Source organism: Vulpes lagopus, chromosome 9, assembly GCF_018345385.1.
Source record: "Vulpes lagopus strain Blue_001 chromosome 9, ASM1834538v1, whole genome shotgun sequence".
NCBI classification, from domain to species: Eukaryota; Metazoa; Chordata; class Mammalia; order Carnivora; family Canidae; genus Vulpes; species Vulpes lagopus.
This window is the reverse complement of record NC_054832.1, coordinates 1233105-1254671: the sequence shown is the minus strand read 5'-3', so window position 1 is coordinate 1254671 and position 21567 is coordinate 1233105. Positions and strand designations below refer to the sequence as shown.

The 21567-nt window shown below is 63.1% G+C and overlaps 2 protein-coding genes across 10 annotated transcripts; both read left to right on the top strand.

Annotated features, from left to right (window-relative positions):
* Window positions 1-408: 408 nt before the first annotated feature.
* On the top strand, window positions 409-12454 carry ZFP41 (ZFP41 zinc finger protein). 6 transcript variants are annotated; one of them, XM_041768568.1, is made up of 7 exons: window positions 409-547; window positions 2037-3659; window positions 3886-4023; window positions 4607-4804; window positions 5240-5373; window positions 10457-10617; window positions 11006-12454. In XM_041768568.1, the coding sequence occupies exon 2, from the start codon at window positions 2228-2230 to the stop codon at window positions 2816-2818; it is 591 nt and encodes a 196-aa protein (XP_041624502.1). In that variant the 5' UTR covers window positions 409-547; window positions 2037-2227; the 3' UTR covers window positions 2819-3659; window positions 3886-4023; window positions 4607-4804; window positions 5240-5373; window positions 10457-10617; window positions 11006-12454. The 6 variants fall into 6 exon arrangements, with proteins under 6 accessions (XP_041624502.1, XP_041624501.1, XP_041624506.1 ...); XM_041768567.1 differs by lacking the exon at window positions 409-547 and adding an exon at window positions 663-1050; XM_041768572.1 differs by lacking the exons at window positions 409-547; window positions 10457-10617; window positions 11006-12454 and adding exons at window positions 663-1050; window positions 10099-10442.
* Window positions 12455-13012: 558 nt separating this feature from the next.
* GLI4 (GLI family zinc finger 4) lies at window positions 13013-20724 on the top strand. Of its 4 annotated transcripts, XM_041768564.1 has the most exons (4): window positions 14091-14514; window positions 15286-15598; window positions 18433-18549; window positions 19211-20244. In XM_041768564.1, exons 1-4 carry the CDS (start codon window positions 14164-14166, stop codon window positions 20137-20139), a joined length of 1710 nt encoding a protein of 569 aa, XP_041624498.1. In that variant the 5' UTR covers window positions 14091-14163; the 3' UTR covers window positions 20140-20244. The 4 variants fall into 4 exon arrangements, 3 of the variants coding, with proteins under 3 accessions (XP_041624497.1, XP_041624498.1, XP_041624499.1); XM_041768563.1 differs by lacking the exon at window positions 18433-18549 and having other exon boundaries at window positions 13013-14514; window positions 15286-15447; window positions 19211-20724; XM_041768565.1 differs by lacking the exon at window positions 14091-14514 and having other exon boundaries at window positions 15315-15447; window positions 19211-20243.
* Window positions 20725-21567: the final 843 nt, after the last annotated feature.

The window sequence follows — 21567 nt, the reverse complement described above, 5'->3', positions numbered from 1 at the left end:
GGGGCGTGGCCTCGGGGGCGTGGCGGAGGGGCGTGGCCTCGGGGCGGTCCTGGCAGAAACTGAAAGGAGGCGGCGAGCTGGGGGGGCGGAGCCGTCCGCGGCGTACCACCGAGAGGCCGGGCGGGCCCCTCCTAGAGCGGCGCCGGAAGGGGCGGGTCCTTCCGGGGGCGCCGGCCCGGCGGCTGGCGCGGGGGTCCGGGCTGCGGCGGGGCTGCGGCGGGGCCGCGGCGGGGCCCGGCGCGGGGGTCGCCGGTTCCCGGACCCCTGGCATCCAGCCGGGGGGGCCGCCGGTTCGTCCCGGGCCCCGCGGGGCGGCTGCGGCGTCGACGGTCCCATTGCTGGGCGTCCTCCTGGCGCCGGGCACCGGGCAGCTTGAACGGGGCCGACCGGACGAGCATCTAGGACGATGCCCGAGCAGCAGCCGTGCGGGCGCCGGCCCCTCGCTAGGGGTGCGGGGCTGACACGGCCGAGGCCCCGGCCCGCCGCCCGCCGCCCCTCGGGGCCCCGCCTGCAGGAGCCGGGAGCGCGGAGGAGCCGGCCGGCAGCGGTGGGTACGGCGAGGCGTCCCCGCGGCGGCTCTGCGCTTGGCCGTCTCCCTGCACCGGACACCGGCCTCCGGGGGGTCGATCGGGTGCCGCGGAGGGCCCCTACTTGTGCGCGCCCCCCAGCCCCTGGGCCTCCGCTGCCCTCAGCCCCGGCTCCCCCCGGTGGGCACCGCAGCCTCCCGGAGCCGGCCTGCAGCAGGGCCCGCGGGCGACGTGGCCCGAGGCCAGCCTCCCACCCCCGTGTCCCGACGTCCTGGGCTCCCTGCCTCCGCCTGCGGGAGACGAGGGCAGCCCAGGCCCCTCCCCGGGGGCTTTGACGATTCAAAGCGTCTATTCCTTAAGACATCACTAGGGGGCACCGGGCCGGCTCTGTCCGTGGAGCCTGTGACCTCAGGGTCTGGAGGTCGAGCCCTATGTGGGCCGTAGAGCTTACTTTAAAAAAAAAAAAAGAAAAAAAGCAATGGTGTTTTCACGCGCAGCAGTTGGATAGACGCAGATTAAAAAGGTGAATCTACATCACCGGGAGTGTTATGACCTAGGGCATCACACAGGCCACGGTGCCCTTGCTGAGAACCCTGTTTGCAAGGAATGTTGGGAGGATCAGAACAGGACCGGCCTTTGGAGCTTTAAAAAAAAAAAAAAAAAAAAAGGCTTTTTCTCAGTCTCCTGGAGACGCCTTCCACGAGCACGTGGAGAGTGAAGTGTGCGGAGGCCATGCTGGGGTTCCGTTAGCACAGAGAAGACGCAGCTCAGGAGCTCAGGGATGATGCAGAAACAAAACGGAAGAGGGATCCCAACCAAGGAAATAGGGGCCGTGCGGGTGATGCTCCTGCGAACCCCGGGGGCTGCTGGATCCCACTTGAATTTGTAGCGGAATTGGGCGCCCCGGGGCGGGGTGGGGGGAGGTGGAGGCGGTGCCAGAGGGCAGGCCAGGTTAGGGTATAGGGCTCTTCAGTAGGAGGGAGGCCCCTGGGGACCGGGGCAGGTACGTGGTGGGGGTTTGCGGCCGCCGTTCGGAGATGGGCCATGGGAGGAGGGCAGGGGCGCCCCTAGGGAGCCAGCCCCAAGTTTGGTCCATCTCAGACTCCAGGCTCTAAGTGACAGGAGGGCAGCTCCCAAAGGGGGGACGCAGGTGTGTCCTGCAGCCTGTAGCTCCAGAAGCACATCGTCTGGTCCCAAATACACAAAGTGGAGGAGGAGGGGGGAAATGGGGGGAAACCTCCAATGTGGGGACCACACAGAGTTGTTGGTCCCCTGGACACAGGCATGGAGACCCCGTCCCCCAGGAGAGGGTTAGGGCGAGTGTTCTGTTTGGTCACGTCCAGTGTGAAAGGCTCATGTCCAAGGGAACACACGGACAGGGAAGGGGCCAAGGTCCCCGGTGGCACCCCGTCGTCCGTCCCTGAGCTCCTCCGTACCGCAGGAGCCCACAGCTGTGTCCTCCCCACACACGCCTGTGATCTAACCTTCATGGTCTGGCTTCTCCGGCAGCACAAGGATTGGTGGCGTCCCCTCTCTGGTGCAAGCTTTCTGCTCCGGAGCTCTCGTTACAAGCTCGGGAAAACGAAGAGCTGCGTCTAAAGGGAGAGCTTCCGAAGAAGTGGGGAGTCCGGGCCCTGGCCTTTCTCCCTAGCCCTTCCTGGCTTCCGGTGGTCCTTCCTCTCGGCTGGGAACAGAGAAAGATGGAGAAGCCCACGGGCAAAAAGAAGGCACAGACCCCAAAGGAAGAAGTAGAGGTGCTGAAGGACGCTCCCAAAGAAGAGAACGTGTCTGGGGGGAAAAAGCCCAGGAGGTCGTCTGTGGCGAGGAAGCACAGCAAGGAAGCCACCCTGAGCCCCGAGGATGAAGAACACTTATTTGACGCCTTCGATGCTTCGTTTAAAGATGACTTTGAGGGGGTCCCTGTGTTCACTCCTTTCCAGAGAAAGAAGCCCTACGAGTGCGGGGAGTGTGGCCGCGTCTTTAAGCACAAGACAGACCACCTCCGCCACCAGCGGGTACACACGGGAGAGAAGCCCTTCCCGTGCGACGCGTGCGGGAAGACGTTCCGGCACAGCTCCGACGTCACCAAGCACCACAGAATCCACACTGGAGAGAAGCCCTTCAAATGCAGCGAATGCGGGAAGGCCTTCAACTGCGGCTCCAACCTCCTGAAACATCGGAAGACGCACACCGGGGAGAAGCCGTACGAGTGCCAGGAATGCGGGAAGACCTTTGCCTACAGCTCCTGCCTCATCCGCCATCGGAAGCGTCACCCGCGGAAGAAGCACTGAGTGTGGGAAGCTGCTGAGCCGCAGCCTGTGCCGATGGGGCCCGTGGGGGCCGCGCACTCGCCGTCCCTCCTGAGCGCCCGATGGGTGCCGGGTGCCCCGAGCCTTGTGCACCTGCGCACCGCCCCGCCGTCATCAGGAAAGTCAGCCCGCACAGTAAGCAAGTGCCCGAGCGTGGTACAGACCTCTCTGGTGCAGAGCGGCCCTGGATCAAGACCTGTGTTAACACGGGAGGCACCGGAGGCCGCAGCACCAGAGATGGGGTATCCCCAGCTGTCTAGGCCCGGAGGCCGCGGCTTCCGGGGAGCGGCCCAGCACCTGCGGCCTCTGCCCGTGGCGTCCGCTCTGCTTTCCGCCCTCTCACCTGCTCCTTGGGGGACTCCAGTCTGCAGACTGTGGACCTGCCGGGCCCCGAGCCCATCCCTGTGCACCAGGCAGGAGCCTGCGGCACTGAGCTAGACAGCGGTGCTCCGCAGTCCGTGCCCCGGTGCCGCACCACCCACCTGCTGTCCCTGCGAGGCTGGCCGTGGTGACAGTCCTGTGGTTTGTGCCCTGGCTTCCCCCCTCCAGCCGTGCAGCACCAGCCCTGGAACCCCTGCCCTCACCCCGTGTCCCTGGGAACTGGCCCCTCCTGCCTCTGCCCAGCCCAGCCCCTGCCACGGTGAGCGGCCTGACGCCCCAGGTGTGGATCGCCCAGGATCTACGGGCTGCCATCGCGGGCGATTCCTGCCCTGGACATGTGGGGGCCCCAAGGATGTGAGGGCAGCTCGGGCCAGCCTGTGTCTGCCACGGGGGTGTCCAGACGGGAGCCAGTGCGCCCTGCCCCCCAGGGTTCAGGATCCAGGTCAGTTTCACGTCTTCACACCTGGTCCCCAGGCCCCATCTCCTCCCCCGGGCGAGTCCCCACCCCGTGCCCACCCTAGGCTGCCCTCCGGGAGTGGTCCACATGGGGCTCCTCGCTCTGCAGAGAGCTGCCGGGGGTCCCAGAGTTTCCAACAGGGCGAGGAAGGTGAGGTGACAGTCACTTAGGAGGCAACAGGGCTTTTACTAGGAAAATAATGCACTTTCAGCTGTTTGGAGCCCCCGAATGGCCTTGGTCTTTGGGGAATACGTCCAGCAGGAAGGTCCTGAATTGAGAGAGACGTTTCTCCATCAGGTCACAGACGCCAAAGGGCAGATGCTCCCAGCGGAAATGCTTCTCCAGGTTGGTAGGTGTTTGCTCCTGTTCTTTCTTTTTTTTTTTTTTTTTTAAAGATTTTACTTATTTTCTCATGAGAGACACAGAGAGGAGCCACAGGCAGAGGGAGGCCATGCTGGGCTCCTTGCAGGGAGCCCGATGCTGAACTCGATCCCGGGACCCGGGATCACGCCCTGAGCTGAAGGCAGACCCTCAACCGCTGAGCCACCCAGGCTGCCCACTCCTGTTCTTTCTAAAAGCTGTGCTGTATGACACCTGAGCTGGGCACCCCTGTCCCCCAGCCCCCGGGCACAGCAGGCCCTCCCACACCCGACTCAGATCGCCCCAGGTGGGGCAGGAGATCCCGGGGGGTGGGGGCTACAGTGTGTGACCCCGGACGGGAGTGTAGCTGTCAGGGACGTCCCTGGGACCTTTGGCAAACCTTATGTCCACGCTGTCCACTGGGTGGCAGGGCTACATCCATCTCCGCGCCCCATGCTTGACTTGTGGCCTGTGGTCATCCTGGGCCTCATCCTGGTTGTCAGAGACGCACACTAAGCTTTCCAGGGACACAGGGGCACGAGGTCTGCAATTTACTCTCAGACGTTCGGCAGAGACAGTGGGGAGACGTGTTCGAGCCCCGGGAGCGAGGAAGCACACTGCTTGGGTGTCAGCGGCTCCTGCGTCCAGAGCACGGTTGGCAGACGTTTTCTGTAAAGGCCCAGGTGGCAACTTGTCGGCTCCGCGGCCCTAACGCCTGTCACCATTCCTCTCCGCTGTGACCTGGGGCCACAGTCCCCGATGACACAGAAGTGAGCGAGTGTGGCTGTGTGCCAGAAAAGCTTCATTCACAGAGACGGGCGGTGGCCAGAGGGGGCCGCTCTAGGTGAAGGGCGCGTGAGGGTCAGAGGTCCCCTCCCCGGGGCTGTGCTGGAGGCCCGCGGAAGGAGATGGGGGGGGCTGCGGGGGCTGGGTGCTCATCCCGGGGTGCTGGAGGACAGGGTGGGGACGCTCACCCTGGGTGGGCGTCCGGGCCCAGGGGCGTCCGCTTTGCCTTAGCCCGTCCCAGGACGCATGTGCTGTGTGACATGGGTCACGTGTTACAGCACGTTCCCTGCCGCCAGCTTCCTGGGCACCACGGCCTCACGGTGAACCCAAGAGAAAGGTCTCCTACGGGGGGCACATGGGCTCTCTCTGGTTCAGGGCGTTACAAATAGTGCAGAGATAAATACCTTTTCTGTATTCAGGGCAGCAGGATGGGTCTCCAGACACGGAACGACGGTGGAGATGAGCCTGGCTGGCACCCTCCTCCGGGCTGTGGCGGTCGGCGCGCCGGCAGTGCTCAGACGGCGGGCTTGCCCTCCTCTCCAGCGGCAGGCAGGTGCGTTTTCGTCCGTGCCAGTTGGTTAGGAGACAAAGAAATAGACTCCCACCCAATATGGCTTTGCTCTCTGGAGAGGAGGTGGGTGGTGAAGAGCACAGGGGTTAGTGACCTTGCCCACGTGGGACCTGGGGCCTCTCTTAACCTCGTGCTGCCTCAGTTTCCACAGGTGTGATGTGGGATGCTGACGGTGCTTAACCTGACTCGGTGACTCACGTGAAGTCCTCAGGGCACTGCTGCTTCACCCCAACTGTTTTAAGGATGGTGGCTCTGGGGGCGCCCGGCGGGCTCTGTGGGTGGAACCTGTGACTCTTGATCTCCGGGTTGTGAGTTCAAGTCCCACACTGGGCGTGGGGCTTCCTGCTGGGTGTTCATGTTCGTAGCGAGGCGTGGGAGGTGGCCATGCCCGCCGACAGCGCTTGGCGCCTCCTCCAGGAAGACCACAGCTGACTTCACCTGCATCAGCAGGAAAAGAGCAATGGGAAAATACTTCTTTTAAGATGAGAAATCAGTGGCATTTCTATACACTAACAATGAGACTGAAGAAAGAGAAATTAAGGAGTCAATCCCATTTACAATTGCACCCAAAAGCATAAGATACCTAGGAATAAACCTAACCAAAGAGGTCAAGGATCTATACCCTAAAAACTATAGAACACTTCTGAAAGAAATTGAGGAAGACACAAAGAGATGGAAAAATATTCCATGCTCATGGATTGGCAGAATTAATATTGTGAAAATGTCAATGTTACCCAGGGCAATTTACACGTTTAATGCAATCCCTATCAAAATACCATGGACTTTCTTCAGAGAGTTGGAACAAATTATTTTCAGATTTGTGTGGAATCAGAAAAGACCCCGAATAGCCAGGGGAATTTTGAAAAAGAAAACCATAGCTGGGGGCCTCACAATGCCAGATTTCAGGTTGTACTACAAAGCTGTGGTCATCAAGACAGTGTGGAAACAGACACACAGATCAATGGAACAGAATTGAGAACCCAGAAGTGGACCCTGAACTTTATGGTCAACTAATATTCGATAAAGGAGGAAAGACTGTCCACTGGAAGAAAGACAGTCTCTTCAATAGATGGTGCTGGGAAAATTGGACATCCACATGCAGAAGAATGAAACTAGACCACTCTCTTGCACCATACACAAAGATAAACTCAAAATGGATGAAAGATCTAAATGTGAGACAAGATTCCATCAAAATCCTAGAGGAGAACACAGGCAACACCCTTTTTGAACTCGGCCACAGTAACTTCTTGCAAGATACATCCACGAAGGCAAAAGAAACAAAAGCAAAAATGAACTATTGGGACTTCATCAAGATAAGAAGCTTTTGCACAGCAAAGGATACAGTCAACAAAACTAAAACAACCTACAGGATGGGAGAAGATATTTGCAAATGACGTATCAGATAAAGGGCTAGTTTCCAAGATCTATGAAGAACTTATTAAACTCAACACCAAAGAAAGAAACAATCCAATCATGAAATGGGCAAAAGACATGAAGAGAAATCTCACAGAGGAAGACATGGACATGGCCAACATGCACATGAGAAAATGCTCCGCATCACTGGCCATCAGGGAAATACAAATCAAAACCACAATGAGATCCCACCTCACACCAGTGAGAATGGGGAACATTAACAAGGCAGGAAACCACAAATGTTGGAGAGGATGCGGAGAAAGGGAACCCTCTTGCACTGTTGGTGGGAATGTGAACTGGTGCAGCCACTCTGGAGAACTGTGTGGAGGTTCCTCAAAGAGTTAAAAATAGACCTGCCCTACGACCCAGCAATTGCACTGTTGGGGATTTACCCCAAAGATGCAGATGCAATGAAACGCCGGGACACCTGCACCCCGATGTTTCTAGCAGCAATGTCCACAATAGCCAAACTGTGGAAGGAGCCTCGGTGTCCATCGAAAGATGATGGATAAAGAAGCTGTGGTCTGTGTATACAATGGAATATTCCTCAGCCATTAGAAACGACAAATACCCACCATTTGCTTCGACATGGTTGGAACTGGAGGGTATTATGCTGACTGAAGTAAGTCAATCGGAGAAGGACAAACATTATACGGTCTCATTCATTTGGGGAATATAAATAATAGTGAAAGGGAATGTAAGGGAAGGGAGAAGAGATGGGTAGGAAATATCAGAAAGGGAGACTGAACATGAAGACTCCTAACTCTGGGAAACGAACTAGGGGTGGTGGAAGGGGAGGAGGGTGGGGGGTGGGGGTGAATGGGTGACGGGCACTGAGGGGGACACTTGACGGGATGAGCACTGGGTGTTATTCTGTATGTTGGTAAATTGAACACCAATAAAAGATTAATTTATTTTAAAAAATAAATAAAAGAAATAAAAATAAAATAAATATTCTTAAAAAAAGAATAATCTTAAAAAAGACAATCTTAAAAAAAATAAATAAAATGAGACTTGGAAGTCTTACAGTCATGAGAAAAATCACAAAATCAAACTCAGATCAGTTGGTGGTCTTGTTTGCCTTGGCACGGCTCTGGCGAGGCAGGGGCCGTCTCCTGCGCTCCCCACCACCGCATCCCCACCACACACCGAAGCCAGATCTTTCCCGTGAATCTGTTTTGAGGGTTCTCAGTTCAAATGAAGCTCCTATCCTAGGAAAAGGAAAACCCTCCCAATAATGAGACTCAAACGAAAAGACATAGCGAAGGCTCTAAAATACTGAGACCTTGCTGACCCTGAAACAGGATTGGCCAGAGCTTCCCCAGGAGCCGTTAAAGCCACGTGGGGACACGTAGCCCCAAGCACTCAGGCCTCGTCAGCAGAGCAGCTAGAGACCAGAAGCTGAGCCTCCGGCTTGAGAAGTCATAAAAAACACAGCGGAATAAATGCAGAGTGACGGAGTAGCAAAACCGGTGTGTCGGAGGCTGTCGTGGGAAGGAAACGGGGGCCCCGCCCTGGCCGGCAGTCCAGCATGGGGCCACGAAGCCACAGGAGCAAACGCACCACCGCAAATGCTGAGAAGTGACAGCAGGGGCGTCAGAGATCAGAAAAGGGAAAACTCCGCGCCAGGGAACGGGAGCCCAGATGAGCTGTGGAGGCCGCCCGAGAGCCAGAGGCCCAAGGACCCGTAAGCGCTGCACATGAGTGTCCGGAGCTTATAGCCCCCCCCCACCCCAGGATGCGAGTCCAGATGGCGCACAAGTGAGTCAGGCACCTATTCCAGTCTCCTTCGGGCTCAGAGACTGAAAAGCGGAGACACCTCCCCTTGCTTTATGAGCTGGGACAGCCGTGAGTGTGTGCTCACAGCCGCAGGGGCTCAAGCCCGGAGCTGGAAACTGCCTCCAACGCGGAGGAAGGGATGGTGGAGTGGGGCCAGAGGTTCTGTCAGGAAGGCAAGTCAGGCTCCAAACTGATGTGTCACATCAACAGATTGGGGGAGGGGCATATTATCATCTTTTATGTTTTTAAAGATTTTATTTATTCATGAGATACACACAGAGAGACAGAGGGAGAAGCAGGCTCCCTGCGGGGAGCCCAATGTGGGACTCGATCCCGGGATCCCGGCCCGAGCTGAAGGCAGACGCTCTACCGCTGAGCCACCCAGGCGCCCCCCATATTATCTTCTTACATGTTGTGAAACTATGTTCCAAAATGCACCATCCTAGAGTTGCCTAAACCCGGTAGAGAACACCTACCAGAACCTGGGACAGCACTGCAGCCTGGGGTCCCGGGTATCTGTGTCCCCTCCGAGCGCAGGAGCCAAGAGGCCCACCCTCGGGGCTCCCCCCGCCCCCCGCTCGTGCTGCCCAGGGGCCACACGAGGACGATGGAAAACCCTTAGTGTGTTTATCAGCAGATGATACCACGTCTACTAGAATCTGAAAATCGACCCCAAGTACAGAGATTAGTAAGGGCTTAGCAGGCTTGCCAGGGCAAAGGTCAGAATCCGAATTCCCAGAGGCCCAGGTGCAGAAGCAGCGAAGGAGGAGCCCCCGGGCGCCATGGCCTGTGGTACCCCCCCGGACAAACGGACACACGGTGCGCGGAGCCCGGACGCGGGGACAGCATTGGCCTGGACAGGGAATGAGGCCCAGACGGTGACGAGCTGCTGCCGAGCGCGAGAAGCCGGCCGGGGTGGCCCGGGCTCGGAGGGCCCAGAGCGCCGCGCACAGCAGCATAGGAGAGACTCCGGGGCGCACGGCGCAGGGGGACGGACGCAGGGTTTCTGTTGGGAACGATACAGAGGCTTCGGGTGCCGGTGTCGGCGCGGGGGTGCCCAGCATCGCGCTTGCTGCTGCTGCTGTGTTCACTACAATGAACAGCACGTGTGTTCCCCAGAGCGGAAACAGCTACTCAATCTGCTGTGCTGTTAACAAAATGCAGTTTTAAAAAGCCATTGATCGGGCAGCCCCGGTGGCGCAGCGGTTTAGCGCGCCTTTAGCCCAGGGCGTGATCCTGGAGCCCCGGGATCGAGTCCCACGTCAGGCTCCCTGCGTGGAGCCAGCTTGTGTCTCTGTCCCTCTCTCCGTCTCTATGAATAAATAAAAAGCTATCAATCTATTTTTAGCAACAAAAGTAGCGTTTCTTGGCAAGTTAAGGATGTGCCATAGGGTGCTAGCCCAGAAACTTGGGTCATCAAAATCCCGAGGGGGCACTCTGGTACGTGCGCCCAGAGTCCGTGCAGCGATCTGTAGAGCGCGTGTGGGATGTCAGGAAAATCGAAATAACCCACAGGTACGGCAGCAGCAAAGCGAGCAGATGCTCGTCCACGTCTGTGGCTCAGAACAAAGGAAGTCGGTCGCCGAAGATGCTGCTGATGAAGCGCAGAAGCGGCCCGCGTGGACTGGGCGCCCGGCTTCGGCGGCCCCATCACGTCCCGTCCACCCAAGGGCTACGAGCGTGGGCAACACTCCTGTTCTAACTTTAACTTTGCGGGACACAAGCCCTCTCCTCCCGGGTCTGTCGGGGCCCAGGCCTGGGGTGCGTGGGTGGAGCCCCGGCCAGTCCCGCCTCCAGGCCGCTCCAGCCCCCCACCTGTGTGCTGGCAGCTTCCCCGCAGCCAGCCAGGTGATAACTGCGTTTCTTTGTTCAGAAGGTGTTTCTCGTCCTTTTCTGGCCGTGAGAGCAGCTCACCCGTCAAGAAGTTCCCGATGAAGCGTGCATAGAAGGGAACCTCCCAGCTAACAAGGTTCCCCAGTCCTGAGCCCCGAGGACGCGCCCAGGCCAGTGAGGAGGCGGCCAGGAGGCCCCTGGGTGAGCAGAAAGGCCACGCCCGAGGGCGGGTGGGGGCGGGGCCCGGCCAGGAAGTCCACGGGGGCGGGGGTGCTGCAGGTGGGCCCCGTCTGCCTCCCACCTCCTCCCAGAGCCAGGTGAAGGCGCTGAACCCCCCAGGGGCCTTCGCTGCTTCTCAGCCTCTCCAAAGCCCACCACATCCGCCTTGCTCACCTTGCACGCTGCTGGCACACCTCTGGCCCCGCCCACCCAGGAGGGGCAATCCTGAGCCTGCCCAGCCTGGGAGGGACCCCACCAGCAAAGTCAGTGGCTTCCCTGGAGTCCTGGGAATGTCCCAGAGAAATGCTTCTTCCACATGGGACCTTTGGGGTACCCCCCGCTGAGCACGGTTCTTGTTGCCGGAGGGCAGTTACAGCGTCCACGGAGGACCTCTGCAGCTGGCCCACGTGGAGGGCGCTGGGTTGGCGGGGAGCCACGGAGGACCTTGAATGGAACGGACACGGGGACCCCTGCAGATGTCTCAGGGACGTGCTGTCGATCGCCCCTGACGCTGGGATCTGCCCCTTCGGGCCTCATGCCGACCTCAATCTGAGGGAAGGCGGGAGCCAGCGCTTTGGGAGACCGGGCAGTGAGTCCACACCGCAGGCGGGGCTCTGTTTCCTCCCCTCCCCACAGACTGGGGGGCTGACCTCTGGTCACCCTTGCCAGGTCCTCTGCATTCCTGGGGAGCTGTAGGCACCAGGGTGTCACCTGGGCTTGATTTCTAGTGACCTCTCATGTCCATCCCGAGTCCGGACACCAAGACTTGTGACCATTCCTTTCCCCAAGACACGCTGCGGAGGACGGCTGGACTGGGGGCAGCCTGCAGCCTCGGCTCCAGGGAGGAAAGCCCAGGGCGCCTGAGTCCTGGTGCTCATGACAGACGCCTGTGACACTGGGGACACATGGACATTTGCTCTGGAGCAGGACAAGTGAGGGCAGGTTCGCAGCCAGGTAAAGGAGATGTCCCCAAGGGCCAAGGGAGCAGCACTGGGACCGGAAAGGGAGTGGGCTGAGGGCCAGCGCAGGGTGGGAGCAGCCACGAAGATGATGGGCAGGCTCCGCGTCTCCTGCCTGAGGACACAGCTCTGCTCCGAGCCTCCAGGGACCTCTGTGCTGAGCTTAGAGATCGTGTGTCCCGCGTCCGCCTCACAACTGCCTGTTCCACAGCCCACAGCGCCAGTGGCCCTCTTGACCAGAGTCCTGCCAGGATCCAGCTGGCCCACGGGGGCAGGTGGACGCTGCTGCCTGTGGTTGTCTGCAGCCTCCGGAGGCGTGGGCTTCCGAGGCCTGTAGGGTGAGCACCCAGGGTCCCTCGGCCCCAGCGCACACATCGCCGCCGGACTGGGGTCCACACGAGCGCCCCGTCCCATCGTGCACCCCAGGTCCCTGCAGCAGCCCGGGGCAATCTGGTTTTATCACGCGCTTGTTTACTGGTCAGCTTGAGCACTCGGCGTCCTGGGATTCTCACACCCCGCACACCTGGCAGGTGGAGGTGGCTGCACGGCTAGATGCTCTCACTCGGCTGGTGGTCGTGCACACGGGACACGGGACTTTCCAAGCACGTCAGATGAACTTTGACGTTATAATCTCTTCACTTCTTCAGTCTTCAGAAAGCGAGTATGTTGCACGTCTGGGGCACGTGTTGTCCTCGTTCTGTGGTTTCTGTGGTTCACCTTTCACGTGGTGCTTTCTTAATCCAGGTGAGTGTTGCACTGGTTCCTTTCCGGCTGCCTCCCCAGCACTTGTCCCAGAACGTGTCCTTGTGCTGCTGCTCGTGGATAAGATTTTCTTCTGTAATAAACGTCTGCTCTGTTCACTGGGTCCAGTCATCTCCCTGCAGTTTGGGGGTGCAGTCAGGACTCCCCAGGGAGGTGCTGGGTCTGGCCTCAGGCCTGCAGAGCCAGACACCCAACTGGCCACTGCCTCACGGTAACCAAACTTGTAAGAGGCTGACATAATCGGAGAAGGAATCCACTGACTTAGGAGGAGAGTGACCCCTTGTGGGACAAAATACTGTGTCCCTCTGTAGACACAGCTGTCCCGGCCCCAGGTTCTGGGGGACTAGAGGTTCCTTGGTTGCCTGATGCCTGCGGTCATAACCCTGGAGGGGGTCTGGGAGACCCCGACCTCGTGAGACCCTGGGATGATGCCCTGCAAGCACTGAGTGCCCCCGTCCCATACCCTTGCTCGTTTGCCTTCCAGGGAAGAGCTGTCCTCTTGAGGGCAGCCCTGCCCCCCAGAAGGGTACGCGGGAATACCTGGAGACAGGGGAGGGGCCACCAGACCCTGCAGAGCACAGTATGCCTGGGGGCAAGGACCGGGCCAAGGATGGGACTGCAAGGTCCCCGCACAGTCAGGTGATGGGGAGACGCCTGAGGGCTGACAGAGGAGTGGTGCCCTGGGCCAGGGCTTTGGGCGGCAAAACCAGGGGCCAGGCAGCTTTTTGCAGAGACCCAGACACTTGACAGGAGGCTTGTTGAGGCTGAAGAGCGGGAGCCGAGCCTCCAAGGCATCTGGCACCCCGCTGAAGGGCCACACGGGAGGGGGTGAGGGGAGACTGAGGAGGGGGTGGGAGAGGCGAAACCCCAGCCACTTCTGTGCGTCGGGGGCCATGTGTCCAGAACAGAACTCAGCTGTGGCCATTGCCCCATCCCAGAAAGTGGGCCAGCCGCCACACTCCAGCCCGAACGCCACGTTGTCGTGTCCCACATCCCAGCAAACAGCAGGTAGTGTCAGTTTGGTCCCCAGCACGGGCCCTACCCAGCCCACACTCTAAACCACCTGCCTCCTCCTGCCTCCCCAAACAGATCCTAAAATGTGCATCAGGCGTCACTCCCCTGCTCAGGACCCTCAGTGGCTCCTGGTGCAGATCAAATCCGGGCTCCTAATCGGCTTCAAGACAGCTTGCCCCCCTTGTCCCATTCTCCTTCCCTCACCACACCCCCCGCTTGCCTGGTCTCTTCCAAGCACTTGGGGACACTCATGCCTCAGGACCTTGGCACATGCTCTTCCTTCTGCTTTGAATCTCCTCCCTCTAGCGACTAGCTTGCCCTACTCTCCTCCGTCTCCTCCGGTGTCGCTTGCTTAGGGAGCCCTCGTCGGACCACGAAGCGCTTCCCTGTGTGCTTCCTTGGAGCGCTTACGCCGGCGTGGGTGCAGCCGTGTTCCCGTTTGTCGGGTGCTCTCTCCCGCACCCCGCACCCTAGGAATGCGGGCTCCACTGCGGCGGGACCTGCCCTGCTCCCCGCGGCACCCCGGCTGCTGGCCGGGGCCGGGCATCAGGTCGGCGGAGGGGAGCAGCGCGGTCCGGCGGCCGCCCCGGGCTTCGGCCGCGTCCCCCCCACGGAGGCGGCGGCGGCGCCTGCCCGCGGGCACCGGGCCCTCCTCGCCCCACCACCCAGCTTCTCCCCCGCCCCGCCCCGCGGCCCTGGCTGCCCTGTGCTGCCCGCCGGCCCGGCTCAGGGCTCAGGGTCGTCAGAACAGGCGGGCGGGGAGACTCCGGCTCCGGGGCAGGCGGGCTCGGGGATGTCCGGCCGGCCACGCCCCGGGAACTCGGGGTCGCCGGGAGGGGTGTTTGGGGCCCCGAAAGGAAGACTCCGTTCTCCGCAAGCTCGCAGCGACTGCCGGCCGGCGGCAGCAGCCCCGCGACGGGGAAGGGCGGCACCGAGCCGCTGCCCGGGGCACCTGGCGGTGGAGCCCGCGGCCGCCCGCCCGGAGCTGGGCGCGCCCGTCGGGCCCCGCCCCGCCCCGCCCCGCCCCCGCCACCGAGGCGGGGTCCTCCGGCGCCCAGACCGGCCCGGAAGTGCGTGCGGGGGGCGGGGCGGGGCGCGGGCGCACTTCCGGCCGGCGCGCGGGCGGCCGCCTCCCGCTCGGAAGGTGAGTGGGCGCCGGGCGGCGGCGGCGGGGATGCTCGGGCCGCCCGCGCTCGCGCGTCGTCCCCCCGGCCCCGCCGCGGCCTCGGCTCGGCCCGGCCAGGGGTCGCGGGTGGGCGCCCCGGGGCGCAGACGAGGCCTCCGTGGGGCGGGCCGCGGCGGGGTCCGTGTGCGGGGCCGGCCGGCGCCCCGACCCGTCCCTGCGGGGGGCCGGTCCCCCCCACCCCCGCGCGGACCCCCGGGGCGAGGGCGAGCCCTTCCCGCAGCCCCGCCCCGCGGCGCCGGTGCCCTCCGGGTGGCCGGGACCGCCCCGCCCCCCGCCCCCGAGGCGGGTGCAGCTTGCCCGCGGCGCCCTTCTCCGCCCCGCAGGGAAAACCCTTGTCACGTGGGACCGGGCCACTGGTGCGACCGAGCTGGAGCGGGCACCGGGGCCCGCGGCGCGGGGTCGGAGAGGCGCTGCCCCCCAGCGCGCCGTCGGCGTTGCGGCCGGAGCCCCGCGCCCCGCACCTCCCGGCCCCCCAGGGCCCCTGCGCCGCGGAGGCTTCCCCGGAGTCCCCGCCTGCCCCAGGCTCTGGGCTGGGGCCCCGCACACCCGCTCCCACGGGGCCTGGCCTGGCCCTGCAGCGGCGCTGGTGCCGCCCATGTGGCCCGGCTGCCGCCCCAGGTCCCACACGGCACCCTGGCATCCCTGGCCCTCTCGCCGCTCCTCCGGGGCTGGTGGGCAGCTGGCCTTGCCCTGGCCCCCCTCACCCTGCCATGGTTTTCCTTTCCCCAGGTCTCAGGTGTGCACACCTTCAGCAGGCCTCAGGGAAGATGGCGACCCTGGGGGATGGTCAGGAGCCCCCCCGTGTCCCCTCCCCTGTCAATCTTGCATCACCAGGGACACCTGGACCCCACCACGGCGAGGCCCGGCTTCACCTGCACGGTCGTCAACACGGTACTCACCCTGCGCTGCGCTCCCTCCGCCGCCGCCCGCCACCGGCACTGCAGGCTGGACTCGAGGCAGCTCGCTGGCCCCTGGGGCTCCTGCACCCCTGCACTGGGGTCGGGCCGCGGGCAGCAGTGGTTGAGGCTGCAGACCGAGCCTTGTGAGCAATGGCTCCCCGTGGTCCCCCGGGGCTGTGTTTGGGGTTCAGGGAAGAGCAGCCTCCGTGCAGGGCCCTGTGTCCTCCCATCTCCCTTTGCGAGCCTTTGCCCCCGCCCCAGAAAATAGCATCCGGAGTTCTGGGCTGGCTGGTCTGGATTGGGGCCCCCAGGGATCTGCAGGGGTGGGGCTGCCAGCCTGTCCCACTCTCCTGACAGGGTCTCAGGATGTCAAAAGCATGGAAGTAGCCAGTGCCTGGTTGATGCCCGTGGGTCTTGCTCACATCAGCCATCAGGAAGTCCCAGGGCTCTAACCATGCCGCACGTGCCGCAGGAGCCCAGGCCTCACTCCTCACAGCTGACGACACAGATGAGCCAGTGACAGCAGGTCAAGGGTCTGGGAGTTCTAAAGAGCTAGCCCAGGGGGTGGGGCTCGCTCTGCGTGCGGTGTTCTCACCCTTGGTGAGTGCCGGCGTGACACAGTGATGTGATGACAGCTGAGACGCGCCAGCTCTGTGCCGAGGGCTCTGTGCCGAGGGCTCTGCGCAGGTTATCCTGAAGCCCAGTGACCACCCTGTCAGGGCATTAACAGATGAGGACGGTGAGGCTCGCAGGTCGCACGTGGCTCAGTCGGATCAGGATCGGAACAGGAGCAGCTCCCGGCCTCCTGCTCGGCCCCATGGTGGGCCACACTGGGGATGTGGGGTGGGCATGGAGCTGGGCGCTGCCCAGAAGGAGCACGTGCTCTGCAGGCCTTCGCTGGCACAGAAGTCTCTCCCTGCAGGGCGGTTTCAGGGCTTTGCCCAGGGCTCCCCCCGAGGCTGTGCCCTCCGTCCCCACGCAGTCAGGATTCCGGGGCCCACTCTTCACCTCCGGGTTCTCATGCGGCCCCTCACAGCAGCCTGGCAAGGCAGGACCTCCTGTTCCCGTGTTCCTGACAGGGACACGAAAGCCCAGACAGGAGCCTGTGGACACCAGTGGGATTCAGAACACAACAGTCTGGCTCAAGTCTGGCTCCTGAACACCCCCCCCCCCCCCAGGGCGCCCAGCAAACATAGGAGCGGGGAGAGGCTGTCTGGAAGACCTGCTGACCCGGCCAGTTCTGCTGGAGAAGAAGACTGGTGCCCGGGATGCAGGTCCTCACCCAGTGCAGACTGGGGCTGCCCCTCATCCAGCAAGAGCCTGGACGGCCAGGCTTTGTCCTTGGGTCACAGCCAAGTGCCCTCAAGTGCCCAGGGGCCCTGCCCAGTGAGAGGGAGTGGGGGCTGCAGCCAGCAGCTTCAGCACTTTTTGTGCTGATCAGAAAAGGGGGGGAGGGGGGTGCATCTGCAAGGAAAACCAGGATGGATCCTGAGGAAGAGACCGTGGGGCCTCCAGCAGGCTCTGCAGGAGGGCCAGAGGGAGGAGTGGCGGGTGCCTTCATCCGGTCCTCGTGGAGACCAGCCCAGCATGGAGAGCTGGGCCCCAGGACCAAGCCCTTCTCCAGGACAGAGGCTACCTCTCGCTGCCTCTGGACCTCGTTTCCTCCACTGGTGGGTTCCTTGGTACTCGGGTCCACAGACCCCCTCAGAGGAAAGACCCCAGCATCTCAGGAACCTGCCCCAGGCCCTCCAGCTGGTGAGGCCAGGCCCCCTGGAGCCCCAGCCTCCGGCTCCCAGACCAGAGTGGGTGAGGTTGGGTCTGCCCTGTGAAGCCTGGGGTCCCTCCCCGGGCAGGGTCCCATCATCTCCCACACCCACCTCACACGAGAGCCAGTTTCTAAATCTCTAGCTGGGTACAATGCTGGAGGGCGTCGGGGGCAGAGGGCATCCTGGAGCGGGGAGCCCTGTGTTGGCTCTAGCGGGTGAGGGGAGCAGCACAGGGCACTTGGCCTGGGCCCTGGGGGTGGGGCAGGCATGGAGCGGGTGAGGTGACCCAGCAGATAGCTCAAGGCTACCCCTCCCCGGGCCTCCAGAGCAGGGAGTTAGGCAGGTGGGCTGTGGAACAGGACAGACACTTTGGCCCGCCAGAGCCTGTGCTTCCAGAGCAAGTTCTGGAAGGAATGGTCTGGAAGTCTGCAGCAGGAAGGGCAGTCGGGGCAGGAGCAATGACGGAGAAGGACGTGTGGCCCCTGGGTTGGGGAGGAGCTGCGTGCCTGGCCTTGGCACCTGAGAGCTGAACTCTGACCATCCCGTGTCCACGTCCAAGCACGCACTTTTTCTGCCATTTCACCTACAAGGAGCACCCCTTCCAGCCAGAAAAGTACCCCCCCACACCCCTCATGGCCCCAGATGAACACCCCCTGGAAGGCCCGCCCCAGCAGCGTGGTGTCCAGGAGCGGCCCAGGCTGGGGGCCTCCCCTGAGGCACGGCAAGCCTATCCCGTGCTGCGTCCCAGCCTCCCTGGAGGTGCCCAGGGTTGGGGGACACCCCAAGAGCAGCCACAGGACACAGCCCAGCCAGCGCCCAGGGCTTTCAGAGATGGTGGCAACTGACGGGGGGGCCGGGAAGGGGAATGTGTGGAGGTCGCAGCCAGAAAGCCCACGTTCCTGGGACTGCCCGACCCCGGGGAGGTGCTGGGAGCGTTTGGAAGGTCCAGGTGGCTCTTGCTGGGACACACCCCCGCCCCCAGTCCAGAGCAGCCAAGCGGTGCCCTAGGGCTTCTCAGGGAAGGCTGTCCCATGGCTGCACCCCCATCTCCCCAAGTGCCTCGACCCTTGGGCCCTTGGGACGCATGGGACCAGCAGGAGGGCAAGGAGGTGCGTGGCGTGAGGAGCAGGTGGCGTTCTACAGGCAGCTGAACGAGGCCCGGGCTAGATTGGGAGGAGGGGGAGATGAGCCCCCGTCCCCTGTGCCCCCAGACTCCCCTGGCTGCAGCCCTGAGGTGCCCTCCCAGCCACTGCAGGAGGAGGAGCTGTCCGACCTGGATCTCCAAGATGTGGAGGAGGTCCAGATTGGCAGAGATACCTGCTGGCCAGGTGAGTGAGCGGAGCCCTCCCTGTCCCTGCCCAGGTGGACCTACCCGTGCTGCCACATGCCAGGCTCCACGCAGCGTCCTGGGTGCTGGGCACCGTTGTTGCCAGGACAGTGTCTCGCTCTGTCCCCGAGGGCCCCTGCCCTGTTCAGTCGCCGCTGAGCCCAAGCTGTAGCCCGTGGGCAGCCCCCGAGGCCTGGGCCCTCTGCCTGCACTAGTCCCCTAAGTTAGGCTCTGGTCTGCGTCCCCTTCTCCCCACAGCCCCTTGCCGTACCCTGCCCAGGAAAGCCCTTGGGCTCTGCCCCCCCTTCCTGGGAGATCCTAGAAGTGTCAGGTCAGGGCCCTTGGAAGCAGACCCTGCTGGTGTCGAGGTGAGGGGCGGGGTGGGGGGGGGCGGCCCGGGAGACAGTTGCCACCTAGACTTGGTTCCTGGAAGTGCCCTGTGGCGGCCCAGGCTGCCGAGCCTCAGGAGAGGGGCGACCCACCCCACGTCCCTGCCAGGAGCCTGGGCGGCACCTCGGAGCAGAGGGCTTTGCTGCCTCCCTCTGGGTCCAGGTCGGTGGGGGCCTTGCCCACCTAGGTCTGCGCTCCCGCTGGTCCCGGCACCCCGCGGCGGAGGAGAGGCCGACGCCGGGATCCACCCGCCCCTCCGTGTGTCGTTTCAGACTCGGAAGCAGAACCCGCGCAGGCCGCGTCGTCTCCCCGCCCCCGCCGCCCCGAGGACGAGGTGGACCAGGCCGGGGGGGCCCTGAGGACCCTTCTGAGGAGCCTGCCCCGTGGACCCAAGTGTGGGGACCGCTTTGGGCAGGAGGCCAGCCTGGAGCGGCCCGCAGGCCACCAGCCCCCGGGCCCGGCGCCCTGCCCCCAGCAGAGCGGCCCCTGGCGCACGACGCTGCGCGCCCCCGGGGCCTCCGGGGTGGCGGGGGAGCCCGCGCGGGCCGCGGAGCCGGGGGGCGGCCGGGACTCGGGGCCCGGGGCGCGGCAGGGGGGCCCGCGGGGCGGGAAGCCGCACCGCTGCGAGGCCTGCGGCAAGAGCTTCAAGTACAAGTCGCTGCTGCTCAAGCACCAGCGCATCCACACGGGCGAGAAGCCGTACGCGTGCCACGAGTGCGGGAAGCGCTTCCGCGGCTGGTCGGGCTTCATCCAGCACCACCGCATCCACACGGGCGAGAAGCCCTACGAGTGCGGCCAGTGCGGCCGCGCCTTCAGCCACAGCTCGCACTTCACGCAGCACCTGCGCATCCACAACGGCGAGAAGCCCTACAAGTGCGGCGAGTGCGGCCAGGCCTTCAGCCAGAGCTCCAACCTGGTGCGGCACCAGCGGCTGCACACGGGCGAGAAGCCGTACGCCTGCAGCCAGTGCGGCAAGGCCTTCATCTGGAGCTCCGTGCTCATCGAGCACCAGCGCATCCACACCGGCGAGAAGCCCTACGAGTGCGGCGACTGCGGCAAGGCCTTCCGCGGCCGCTCGCACTTCTTCCGGCACCTGCGGACGCACACGGGCGAGAAGCCCTTCGCCTGCGGCGCCTGCGGCAAGGCCTTCGGCCAGAGCTCGCAGCTCATCCAGCACCAGAGGGTCCACTACCGGGAGTAGCGGGCGGCGGGCCCCCGCCTCCCGCGGCCCTTCCGCGCCGCCAGCCCCGCGCCCCCCGCCCAAATAAATGCTTTTTCACGGATGGAAATAGGGGTCGCCCCTGCCTGTCTCTGCAGAGGAGCGGCCGACCTTGGGTCCTCACTGACCCGGCCGAGGCCTGGAGCCCCCTGACTCCCCTGGACGCACAGCCAGGTGTTTCCCGATGCAGAGAGCGAGGAGGGCAGGCGGGGTCGGGTGGCGGCCGCCCGAGGCAAGGTGCCCCTCCACTACCCGAGCCAGGTGAGGAGTGGCCCAGGCTTGGCAGCTGCTTCCAGCCCCTGGGAACGCGCCGGGCGTCCGCCTCCGGACAGGTGCAGGCAGCTGCAGCCAGGCCTTGGCTTCGGCCATAGATCTGCCCTGAGCTCTGGGACGTCAGCCCAACACAGCACAGGCCTGGCCGGGTGGGGGAGCCTGTGCCTTCCCGCCCCACCTGGCCCCTCCTGAACACTCTGGGAACCCACCCGCGCCCACATTGAGGAGCTGCCCAGCTCCTGCGGCCGCAACTCCGAGCCTCCCCTCCCCTCCCCAGTTCTCAAGACTTCGGGCTGGGACTCCGTCCCCAGGGCTCCGCGGTTGGGCTGCCCACCTCTCTGGGCCACACCCCCACCGTGCGCCCCCACTCACGGTGGGAGCAGCTGTGGGGGACAGGAGCAGACATCAGGCAGTCTCTAGACATCAGCTCCGGGGCTCAAGGCAGCTGCTCAGGCGCTTTGTTGGTGCACTGTGGCTTGAAAGAGGAGGAAAAGCCGCCTTCTGGCTCCTTCCGCCCCATAGCTGCTCCCCCAGCTGCTGGGCTTCACAGGGAGCCCAGGAGCCTGGCTACACGTGGATGCCAGCACCACCACCCAACCTGGTGGGTGGCCACCCAGAGCAGGGCCTGGAGGTCCTCCACATGGCCCTAGACCGTTCCACAGACGCCTGTGCCCTGCGCACCTGTCTAGAAGGATGGGGCGGGACAGGGCCTGCATGGGTAGGAGGGGACCTTTTATGCTATTCAGCCCTTCAACTGATTGCGTGGGGCCCACCCACATAGGACAGAGCAGCCTGTTTCAGTCCACTCATGGAAATGTTAATCTCATCCAGGAACAGCTTCACAGACATACCCAGAATGGTTTGGGTTTTTTTGTTTGTTGTTTTTTTAAGATTTTATTTACTTATTCATGAGAGAGAGAGGCAAAGACACAGGCAGAGGGAGAAGCAGCCTCCACACAGGGAGCCCGACGTGGGACTTGATCCGGGATCCCGGGGTCATGTGGTGAGCCAAAGGCAGGCACCCAACTGCTGAGCCACCCGGGCGTCCCACCCAGAACGGTTTGGCCAGATATCTAAGCACCCCAGGGCTCAGTCAAGTGGGCACATAATATTCACCTCCACAAGCACGGATGAGAA